We start from the raw sequence: 12,326 nt of genomic DNA, 5'->3' as shown, positions 1-12,326 counted from the left end.
CCACCATTCTTCCCTTTCCCTTCTTCTCTTCCCTTCCCACCCGTGGGACCCCGCTCCCAGACACACATCTCCTAAACTCTAAAGGATCCCTTGAGACTTGTGACCAGGGCAGCGATGGGCAGTGACAGCTCATCCCAGGAAAAACCTCTGGCCCTGTACCCAAGACCTGCTTTCCTCTGACTTTCCAGAGAATTAAAGCAGCCCAGCCTGGGATCTCCTGTTGTTCCTTCTATGCTAAGCTCTTCCTTATTTCATTGTTCCAGCTTTCATAAACATTTCCTCATAATCACCTGGACCTGTGGTGGGAAACCTTTCCTGCACAAAGTCAGAGCCCACACACTACTGGCCAGCCCTGGGCAGACCTGCCCCAGCCAGGTCTCCCTGCCTGGCAGCACTTCCAGAAGAAAACACCTGCTGACAGGTTGATTTTAGCCCAGTGAAACTGATTCCAGACTTTTCACCTCCAGAATATAAGAGAACAAATATGTTGTTTTAAGCCACTCAGTTTGTGGTAATTTGTTCCAGCAGAATAGAAAAAGAATATAAGGGACTCTTTAGGAGCTTAAAAATGGGCTTTTCTCCAACATATCCTATATAATAAAGAGGAAATATGCAAATTTACCATCACTCCGCCACAAAGATGATGGTGCCCTCAGCAGAGGTGGGGGTTTCCATAACACAAGATGGCTACACCCACAGTGGAGGGGGGGTTTCTGTAACACAAGATGCTGCACCCACAGCGGAGGCCGAGTTCCTGTAAGGAGCCTTAACGAGCAATCAGCAGGGACATGAGACTGTGTCCCCGCCCCCGGCCCCATGGGGCTTGACAGGGGACCTCAGGCTGTGCCTCCCACCCAGAAGGGCTTGAGGGGGGACCTCAGGCCACGCCACCACCCGGTGGGGCTTGATGGGGGACTTCAAGGTTCAACCCCCACCCTGGTGCTGGGCTGGGGGACCTCAGGCTGCACCCCCCACCCCGGCACCAGGCTGGGGGACCTCAGACTGAGCCTCCTGCCTGGTGGGGCTTGACAGGGGACCTGAGACCGCACACCCCACCCCGGCGCCGAGCAGGGGGACCTGAGGCTGCGCCCTCCTGCCTTGCAGGTCTTGACAGGGGACCTCAAGGTTTGCCCCCCTGCCCCAGTGCTGGGCTGGGGGACCTCAGGCTGCTCCCCTTGCCCTGAGCTGGGGGACCTGAGGCCATGCCCCCCGCCCAGTAGAGCTTGACGGGGCACCTGAGGCTGCACCTCCCTCTTGGTGGGGCTTGATGGGGGACATGAGGCTGCGCCCCCCTCCAGGCACTGGGCCAGGGGACCTGAGGCTGCACTGAAAGGGCAGAGCAGGCCAGCACAAAATGTACTGTACCCTCCATCCTGTGTAACTATGTATATGACTCCTTTTTCTTAGAAAACCGCGAGAATGTAACAGTTGCATAAACCTGCCAATAGGAGTGTAGAGAAGTAGACTCAGTCCAAATTAAGCAATCTCTGTAACCCACGTCACTTCCCTAAGCCCACCCAAATGACCAACCCTTTATAAACTACCCCTCCCCCGGGGTTCTCTCTCTTGCCCCACTGCTGCGTCAGGAGGAGGCTGGGAGCCAAACCCAGGTTTGAATAAAGACTCTTTGCTTTTGCATCGGAGAAAAGGCTCCCTGGTGGTTGATTATTGGGGACCCTGAACTCTGGGCATAACATTTGGGGGCTCGCCCGGGGTTCCCCAATACCCACGAGGGACCCAATCCGAAGAGTCTGACTGCTGACTGACCGCGGTAAGTGTCTGTATTGTCTGTTCTGTGCGAGCTCGCTTCTGAAGCCAAGTCTGAAGTGCCCAAAAACGGTCTAAGTGGACGCACAGGTGGATCTTGGGTGGGAGGGTCAGAGGACGCTCTGATTCTCTGTCTGGAGGGGCATAAAAACCCCCGTCTGGAGGGGAGTGGCTTCCCCTCAAAACTCTGGGACGAAGCGGGTCGCTCCCGCTGGTTGGCACAGGGCCATCGTCCAGTTTTTCAGTGTCTTTGTCTGTTTGGTTTCTGTGTCTTTCTGTGGACTTCTGTGGACTTACTGGACGGACGTTATGAGATAGACTCAGTCCACTCCAAGTGAGTGGAAAGGGGAGCTTAATCCCCCCGCCCCCCACCCGGAGGCCATAGAGCTTCCTCAGGCAAATTAATCAGGTTACTGTTTAAACTCTGGTAAATATCTAATAGGAGTCAAAAACTCAGACTGTTTAGTATATAAATATAAATGTGAAAGTATTTGTTATCTCTTTCTGCTGTTTAATTTATTTAAAGATGGGGCAGACCTGCTGTGGCAGAATACAAAGGTCTTTAGCAGCTGCTGAGACACCTTTTTCTCAGAGTCCTTTGTTCTCCGTCAGAGAGGGAATCAGCCCACTTAGATGATAAAAATTCCTGTTTGTATAAATGAAAGTTTCAGTTTGCTCTGATTTGTGAATTTACTGTATTAAATTGAATTTTAAAGTCCTAGGGTTGATTTAAAAGTATCCATTTATAACATTTCAAAGAACAAAAGAACTTTTATTTACAGCTTCCTTATCTCTTTTGGTGCTGGGAGACTCCCAGCTAACAGCTTCACAGGGCGGAGAGATTTACAGGCCCTGTCCCTGCCTGTGACATCATAGTCCAACGTGAAACTAAGGCGGAAGTTACTATTAACTCTTTATAGACCCCGTTAACCGTTTGTTTAACTTACTGTTTTCAGTTATTAGGATCCTCATAGAGGACAAAACCTGATCTTTCCCTTCCTCTCTCATTCTGATTCTAATAGCATCTGAAACTGGATTAAAAATCTTTTCTTTCAGGAGGCCATCCAGGCTTTCAGCTCACAAGAAATCTCCTCGTGTGAGAGGAGAGAGGGACTCCCCGGAAGGGGCTGGAGGCTCTCTCTCTAAACAGGTGTTTGTTTTGTGTTTTGTCATGTTGGTATCAGGACTGTTTGTTTTGTCTTTTTGTCTTATATTTTCTGTCATAATTGGGCCCTATATGTATATATTATTTGTTGAGTTTTGATTTGTCAAGGTTTTGTCAGTTTGTTATCAGTTTGTTAAAATCCTCTCAGAGGACATTGAGTGGTTCTTCCCTTCCTGTTTAACCTTTGACTGTGTAATTGGATTACTGAGCTTTTATCAAGGTTTTGCCTCTCCTGAAATAACGCTCTATGTGTAACCTGTCCCTCCCCAAGCCGGACTGCAGGATGACTTTTCCTTCAACACACTGGTCCCGCCAACTGGCCTATGGCAGAAGCCAGAAAAAGCGACGGTAGGAAAAGGAGGCCCCCATCAGGGGACTTAGAGGCAGTATTCCTGTTATCTGCTTAGATCCCAAGAATGTAAGAATACTTATTTACTGAAATGATATAAGGACAGATGTTTGTTTGATATTTTGTTGTCTGCTTGGTTATAATTATTTGTTCATATATAAAAGTCTGTGAAAAGAAATAAGAAACATTTAATTTGTTTAAGGCTGAGTGCTCTGACGGGTAGCAACCCCCCCGAGTGGCCACTGGGAATCTTTTTTCCCAGGGGTGTTTTCTCTCCGTCAGAGGGGGAATCGGCCTGCCTAACAACATTTCTGTCTATATTTATTAATTTAAAGATATAAAATTATAACAATTGTAGTCCAAAGAGATTTAAAGCAGGGACCACATTCTAAAATTAACTATAAAAAGGAAGCTGGAGCTGGCAAAGTCACCAAGTCTGCCTAGCAAGCTCAAAAACTAAATGAATCTTATTTCTGATACTTGCTGCCACCCAGTCTTAATCAGTGGTGGAGAAACTGTCTCAGAAGTGTTTGTCTCAATTGGCCATTTAAGTTTGATGTGATTAATGATTACAGTACATTGCAAAATCTTTAGAAGAAAAGAAAAATATTTTGTGGGCCAATTGGTCCCTGTGTGTTTGTGTCAACTCTTAAGTTATAGTTTTAAAATCAGTAATTTTAATAGAAACACACTCAAACAGAGGGGCTTTTCAGAAAGGTCAGGTAGTCTGATTGAAATGTAAGGGTCACTGGTTCCCCCCATGCCACCTTCATTGGCAGGAGGCAAGCGCTTTTCCCAGTGGGAACAGAGAGTGGATTGCCAGATGAAAACGCCTTGGTGGGAGCCTTCCTTCGCCACCTGAGACCCTCGCCGCTCTCCCTGCCTCTGCCCACCCAGCGTCCATCCCCTCCAGGGGTTGTTTTGAGTAGCTGCTGGAGGCAGCGATGAAAAGGGAAATTCCCTTGTGACCCCCTGCGCCCCAATGAGACCCAAGAACCCCTGACGACTCCTTGGACACTTTTCACCGTGTTCTGTTAGGGGACTTAAAGGCATGTTCTATTAGGGGGCTTAAAGAAGGCACAGCTAGTAATTCCCCCATTCCCCTTTTCAGGCTTATCAGAATCTGAGATCCTTATCTGTAGGAAAAATGTGGCATTTTTGGATTTCAAGCGGCTGGAGGCCTGGGAACAGGGTGATGGGCCTGCTCCCTCCTCCCTCTGCCTTTCTCTAAATATTTTAAAATAATAAAAGATTTGAGGCATAGTTATGCATTTTTGAAGGACATAGAAGAAGATTTAAAGGCTAATTTAAAATTGTAAAATTTGTAAAGGTTTGTATATATAGTAAGAAGGAGAACAGAGAAATGTTAGAAGGAAGAAAAAGCCAGCAGCAAATAGGAAGGAATTAGTATGCCTACTGTAGGAAGCGGGGGCACTGCAAGAGAGAATGTTCTGGCAGGTTACCTAGAAAAGCAAAAGGGGAGACTCAGACTCCAAGGGTCTTTAACTTAGAGGAAGAGAACTGACAGGACTGGGGCTCCTTTCCATTGAGCCCCCAGGAGCCCAGAGTAACCTTACAAGTGGGAGGCAAACCTGTTAGTTTCCTGGTGGACACTGGGGCAGCCTATTCAGTCTTGACAGAGCCAATGGGACCCGTGACCTCTAAGAAGACATCAGTCCAGGGAGCCACCGGACAAATTGCCTGTTTTCCTTGGACATCAAAAAGGACTGTAGACCTCGGAAGGACACGGTAACGCATTCATTTCTGGTCATGCCAGAATGCCCGTACCCCCTGTGTAGATGTGACCTCCTACAGAAACTATTTGGACTACCACCATATCCTTTGAGGGGGACGGAGCAGGAATTCTTAGAGGCAGTTGGATACTACAACCTGTGGATACCGGGGCTCATAGAGATTGCTAAACCTCTAGACTCAAGTACTGGGGGAATGCAGCTGCTGAACTAGACCGAAGTAGAACAATGGGCCTTTGAGGAGCTAAAGAAGGCTCTCATCTCAGCACCTGCCCTAGCCTTACCAGACGTCACGAAGCCCTTCCACCTCCACGTGAGTGAGGTAAGAGGCATTGCCAAAGGGGTTCTCACTCAGACTCTAGGTCCCTGGAAGAGACCTGTTGCCTATCTGTCTAAGAGGCTAGACCCCGTGGCAGCAGGGTGGCCAGCGTGCCTCTGGGCAGTGGCCACCACAGCATTGCTGGTAAAGGAGGCAGATAAGCAGATTCTGGGCCAGGAACTAGCCCTGACAACACCCCATGGTGTGGAGGCCCTCCTTCGAGGTGCTCTGGAGAGATAAATATCAAACACCAAGATCACCCAGTGCCAAGCTCTCCTCCTGGACCAGCCCTGCGTCCGGTTCCATAAGACACTGGCCATCAACCCTGCCAGCCTGCTTCCAGATGATGACCCAGAGGAACCCATTCATGACTGCACGGAGGTAACAGACGCAGTACAAACGGCTCGCCCAGACCTGACAGATGTCCTGCTATCATCACCAGACAAGGTACTGTTCACGGTTGGGAGCAGTTATATTCAGGATGGCATCCAATATGCAGAGCAGCGGTAGTCACCCTGGACCGCACCATTTGGGCGCAGTCCCTGAATAGAGGAACCATAGCACAAAAAGTCGAGCTTTTGGTCTTAATCCAGGCCCTTCGATGGGGACACAGTGCCATCCACCGGAAAAGAGGGTTACCAACTGCAGTGAAAAAGGACATTAAAAATAAAGAAGAAATTTTAGCCTTATTAGAAGTCATCTGGCTCCCAAGGGCAGTAGCAATGGTGCACTGCAAAGGACATCAGAAAGGGAAGACAATTGAAGCCAGAGAAAATGGAGCCGCAAACCAAACTGCCAAGGAAGCCGCCCAAAAACCAGTGGGGCCTTTACAAGTTTTAGTAACCCTGCCGTACCTGGACCTACGCAGACCCCCTCTTACACCAAATAAGAGGAGGAATTGGCAGAACAGAAGCAAGCCATTGAAGGACCGGATGGTTGGTGGACCCTACCAGGTGACAGACTGTTGGTCCCAGAGGCTCTAGGTCGGACGTTAGTTACCCAGTTACACCAGGCTACCCACTTGGCGTCACCAAGACTTCTGAACTTCTGCAAGGCAGGTACTCTTAGATAAAATAATTAAAAGCATAGTCACTAGAAATACAGTTTGTGCACAGATAAATACTAAGCAAGGTAAGAAGGTCTCCCTGGAAATTCAGGCCCCAGGGAAATTCCCCAGGAGAGCATTAGGAGGTAGATTTCACAGAAATTAAGCCACCGGCATCAGAGTACAAGTACCTGCTAGTTCTCATAGACACCTTCTCGGGTTGGGTTGAAGCATACCCCACTAGGACAGAAACTACCTCTATAGTTGCTAGGAGATTATACCTAGATTCAGGCTGCCAGTAGTCATAGGATCAGATAACAGCCCCACCTTTGTAGCCAAGATATCTCAAAATATAGCTCAAGCCTTAGGACAGGCATGAGCAAGACTCAGAAAAAGAATTTAACTAAATTTATCCTAGAAACCGGTGAAAACTGGACCAACCTCCTGCCCTTCACCCTTTTATGGGCCAAGTGTACCCCCTACCGGTAGGGGTTTCCCCCTTTTAGAGATCATATATGATAGACCTCCCCCCGCCGCTTCCTTTCCAGGGTCAGGAAGAAACTGAAAGCTGGAATTCATAACCATTCCCTTACAGGCTCTGCAGTATACCCAGAGAGCCACCCATAAGCTTGTTCGTGATGCTCTGCCAATGCCCACTGCGGACCCTGTACATCCCTTCCAGCCCAGGGACTCAATGTAGATAAAGAAATTTACTGCCCAAGGACTCACCCCAACCTGAAAGGGACACTACACTGTTATCCTGAGCACGCCCACGGCTATTAAAGTAGACGGCGTCCAGACCTGGCTACACCACTCCCAGCTCCTGCACCAGGAAACGGCCTGGATCCTGGCAACCACCCATGAGATCCCTAGCCTGGGCTCCACGAAGGCCAGGAGGAAACTCGACACCTGCAGGAGAGGAACTGGACTTCACTGTGGACAGTACTTTTGCGGACTGTAGTACTAGAAACCTTAGCTAGAAATAAAAGTCAAAATAAAAATGCAAACCGTCTCATGATTGAGCCGGGTGTCCCAAGACAAGGGGGGAATGAAAGGGCAGAGCAGGCCAGCACAAAATGTACTGTACCCTCCATCCTGTGTAACTATGTATATGACTCCTTTTTCTTAGAAAACCGCGAGAATGTAACAGTTGCATAAACCTGCCAATAGGAGTGTAGAGAAGTAGACTCAGTCCAAATTAAGCAATCTCTGTAACCCACGTCACTTCCCTAAGCCCACCCAAATGACCAACCCTTTATAAACTACCCCTCCCCCGGGGTTCTCTCTCTTGCCCCACTGCTGCGTCAGGAGGAGGCTGGGAGCCAAACCCGGGTTTGAATAAAGACTCTTTGCTTTTGCATCGGAGAAAAGGCTCCCTGGTGGTTGATTATTGGGGACCCTGAACTCTGGGCATAACAGCACCTCCCGCCCGGTGGGGCTTGATGGGGGACCTCAAGGCACACCCCCTGCCTGGAGGGGCTTGACGGGGGACCTCAGGTCCCCCACCCAGCGGGACTTGACAGGGAACCTCAGGCCATGCCCCTCGCCCTGGCTCCAGGCTAGGGGATGTGAGGCTGTGCCCCCCGCCTGGCAGGGCTTAACAAGGGTGGGACCAGCTAGGTCTGGATCTAGCCCAATTGGGGGAGGGGGCTACCGGGTCTGGGTCTCGCATGATTTTGAGGTGCACATGGGCGGGCAGGGACTTGACTCTGGGTTCCATGGTGCACCCCAGACTCTGAGAGGAGGAAGATTTTCATATATTTTCAAAATTTTACTAATTTTCTTTAATCTCTGACACTTCTATTTTAGAGAAAAGGAAAACAGCAATATTAAAATATTTCCTCTAATTAATCCCCTTTTAATGTGCATGAATTTTGTGCACCGGGCCACTAGTTCATCTATAAAGCCAAATTCAGATATACTAATGTGTAATTATAACTAACTTGAATGCATTAAAATTTTTAAATTATTATTGAACTTAAATATAAATGAATTGAAACTGAAAATTAACCTTGCTTTAACTCAAGCATGTCTGTGAAACCATAGACACATGTAAAAGCAGGTGGTGCACATAAACTAATTCTGTTTAAGCAACAAAGTAGGAAAGGGTGTTTACTTTGGTGACTTTGATGACAAGCTATAGTTGTTTCAATTGTCACTTTCCTAGTATTGTATACCAAGGTGTGAAATATCTTGCACCAAATATCTTACAGTTAAGTAATGTGCCCAGGGTCATGCAACTAGTAAGTGGCAGAGCTCTTAGCTCCATAAATGTTCTGATAAGTACCTTTCGGGTTCACTCACCAAAATTTGAACAACAACAATGTGAAAAGGAGCTACAAGATCCAGGACAGGACCTGATCAGGTAAAATCATCTGGATCTGTTGTAAGCTTTCTGTTTTCTTTGTCTGGGTCCCCAGTAGGTAGCCCCAAGTTTAGTTTAGTTTAGTTTAGTTTAGTTTTGTTTTAATCAGAATTTTCCCTTTTACTCTGAGGCACAACCTCACCTTTAAAGGGCAGTGACATATCCATGCATCTGACTCAGCATCTGCCTGTGGTCATTGCCACCTCTGCTTCTGTTTATCTATGTGGCTGTAGAGGCCTCTCTATACTTGTTAAGGTTGTCTACTCACTGTCATGGAACCCAGGAACTTGTGAATAAAACAATATAAAATCTTTCAGAAAATAAAACATAGTTGATCAATTGAATAAGAAATAAGTTTTGAGCCCCAGCTGGGTGGCTCAGTTTGTTGGGGCATCCCATACACCAAAAGGTTTTGGGTTCAGTCCCCAGTCAGGTTACATACCCAGGTTTCAGGTTTGATCCTGGGTTGGGGCAACTGATCAATATTTCTCTCTCACATTGATGTTTCTCTCTCTCTCACCCTTTCTATCTCTCTAAAAATCAATAAGCATATCCTTGGATGAGGATTAAAACAGAAGAAGAAAGAAAGTAGTTTTTAAATAAAACAGGTGCTACTTACATGGGTGGACTATCACCACAATACTTTCCAATTCTTTTGGCGTCGTTGACTTCTCCACCATTAAACACAGCCACATAATCATAACGGCAGTAGTTATCACGCTCAACATCAAACTTCTCAAACTTTAATTCTATAAGCTTTAGTGAAAACACAGAATTAGAAGGATCAAAATAGCATTGCCGAATATCCTCAAATGGAATTCTTCCTCCCTCCAGATTTGTAGGTACCATGATTTTCCTTTGTAAAAATACATTCTGTTTAAATTATTCTTTCATATTTCCTCTGTGGTATTCATATTTCTTGTGCTATTCTTTTGATTTAATTTTTAGTCATTCCAAAAGGTCATCTCACTCCCAGAGCAATCCTAGTTAAGATCTTAAACTTAAACCTACCAAACTAGGGAATAAGTTATTTTCAAAAGTCCACGGGGTAGGCTTGATCTATTCCCATGCTAAGTTCTGTCCTGCAATTGACATATGAAAGTGGGTCCCAGAAAGGATACAAATTCATATAACCACCCACTAATGAGCAGTGGACACTAGACCTTCTCTGTTAATTGTTTTACAGCAATGAATAAAGTTATCTGTGGGGAACTTGCACGGATTCTATTTTTAAAAACAACCAAAGAAATTATAAAGCAGACTAGCTTTCACAGCAGACCACTTGCTCTTTGAAGAAGTGTGGTCCGTTTGCACTGGCTTGGTCAAAGTGATGCAGGCAGACTGTTTTTTATTTGATGACTGGGATGGCTACTATGAGGACCTGATTAATTTGCTATGTGAGCAAAGGGTAACCTGTACATGTACGTGGGTATTTTTATCTTCCCACAATTAGCGGCTTCTACTTATAAAATCTTTCACAGGGTTAAACAATTTCACATAGGATTTACTTACCATTTGTATTTCAAAACCTGTTTTGAAAATTATAATTATGGAATAGGAAATTGAATCCATGCTTTTGCAAGTCAAATAGTGCAAAAGCAATTTGAATCTGGGTCTTTGTATGAGGAAAGATCTATGTCCAGCTGGGCCTTTCTTGCCCTGCAGCAGTAGCTCTTGAGAGTTGGGCCCCTCACACTGTCTAGAAAATTCACACATGAATGCTTTCTTCATATTTTCAGGGAATCTCACCTGATTCTTTGGGGCTAGAATGTGCCACAAGCAAGTGACTCCTGCAGGGTAATCGCGGTCTGGCCAGTTGGGGGTTTTAAAAGAGCCGGAAGGTCTTTCAAGGCGTCCTCCACAATATTGATCCCCTGAAGTTATTAAATATGAAAAAAATCCAAGTTTATGTCCTCATAGAGGTTATCCCAATGCAACCATGAGGAGATTAGGAATTTGGAATATTAGGTGATAGTATAGCAAATAAGGACAATTTCAGAAGCTCTTAAATTTTCTCTTAAAAATGGTCACATAGTCTCCTGTACACACACACACACACACACACACACACACACACACACACACCCATGTAATCTCTGTTATGTGACATCACATCAGCACAAGAGAGTGAAGGAGTACTGTCAGGGCCATAGCTTCTTTTCATTCTTTCATTTTTGGGGGCAAATAAAGACAAACATTTGGGCATGCAGTCATTCCAAGCAGGCTCAGCAAATGATGTTGATTTTAGGAACCCTCAAGGCAGGGTATTTATAAATACGGTTAAAGTCTATGCTCGTAGACAAACTTTGAATTAGTTGTAGAAAACTCGTATTACCTGAAAAACTTAGTTATATATCTTTAATAATTTTAAGAATAATTTGCCTTTGTAAACACAATACGTTTTTACAATTTCAGCAATACAGAAAAGCATAAAGAAGAAAGTAGAAACTTACCCCAAATCCCACCACCTCTATCTAACCAGTTAATATTTTACAAACATTATTTCAGACATCTCTATGCATATGTGTTGATAGGATGACAGTAATAATTTGAGAAATATATTTTAATACAAATTTTAAATTTAACTTAAAAATTTTTTGTTAATCCTGATCCAAGGATATTTTTTTCCATTGATTTTTTTAAAATATGTTTTTATTGATTTTTTAGCGAGAGAGGAAGGGCAATGAATAGAGAGAAACACTGATGAAAGAAAAACATCATCGATGGCCACCTCCTGCATGCCCCCTATAGGAGATCAAGCCCACAACCTGGGCATGTGCCTTGACCGAGATGAGAACCAGTGACTTCTTGGTTCATGGATTGATGCTCAGCCACTGAGCAACACTGGCGAGGCTACATTGATTTTTAGAGAGAATGGAAGGGAGGGCAGGTGGGGGAGAATATGAGAGAAACACAGATTGGTCACCTCTTGCATGCAACCCAACCAAGACTGGGGATTAAACCTGTAACCCAGGTACGTGCCCTTGACCAGGAATTGAATCTGAGACCCTTCGGTGCATGGGCAGATGTTCTAACCACTGAGCACACTGGCCAGGGCTAAATTTAATTTTACTTGAATGTAAGCAACAAAAAAACTGAGTTGAAATGAAAAGAATTAATAAAGTTTAATGAAATATTTTTAACACAGAAGATGATCAATCTTAAAAGAAATCTCTAAATTTTAGTAAATGTATTTTAAAAATTGAGGTTAGAATAATTTCTAAAACTTGTTATTCATGGGATATTTTAAGCATATATAAAGTAAATAGAATAACACAGGGTGTCCTAAAAAATGTATACACACACTTTGAATAATGATAAAGGCAGTGTTTATTAAAATACATTTCATTTTCAAAATTGAGCTATCAGCTATTAAAGTGTGTCTACATTTTTGGAGGGACATCTTATATAATAAACTTCTATGTAGCCATCACTCAGTTGCAACAACCAACTAGCATTATCCACCACCTGCTTTATTATTATTATTGATTTACAGGTTTGGAGGAGGTAAATTCATATGCTTTGAGGTGCACAAATCTTAGCTGTAAAATTTTCAAAAATGAAT

General features: G+C 44.9%; 1 protein-coding gene across 3 annotated transcripts in view; it reads right to left on the bottom strand.

Annotated features, from left to right (window-relative positions):
- The window catches only part of PCOLCE2 (procollagen C-endopeptidase enhancer 2), a 202,759-nt gene that overhangs the window by 111,160 nt on the left and 79,273 nt on the right, over positions 1-12,326 (bottom strand). For all 3 annotated transcript variants that reach the window (XM_079767106.1, XM_079767105.1, XM_079767107.1), the window contains exons 4-5: positions 10,511-10,635; positions 9,381-9,517 (exon numbers count right to left, since the gene is read on the bottom strand). In XM_079767106.1, coding sequence (XP_079623232.1) covers positions 9,381-9,517; positions 10,511-10,635 — 262 coding nt within the window. The remainder of the gene's footprint in view (positions 1-9,380; positions 9,518-10,510; positions 10,636-12,326) is intronic.

This window comes from Cnephaeus nilssonii (assembly GCF_951640355.1).
Source record: "Cnephaeus nilssonii genome assembly, chromosome: 3".
NCBI classification, from domain to species: domain Eukaryota; kingdom Metazoa; phylum Chordata; class Mammalia; order Chiroptera; family Vespertilionidae; genus Cnephaeus; species Cnephaeus nilssonii.
The sequence above is the reverse complement of the archived record's forward strand: the minus strand, read 5'-3'. Positions and strand labels throughout refer to the sequence as shown.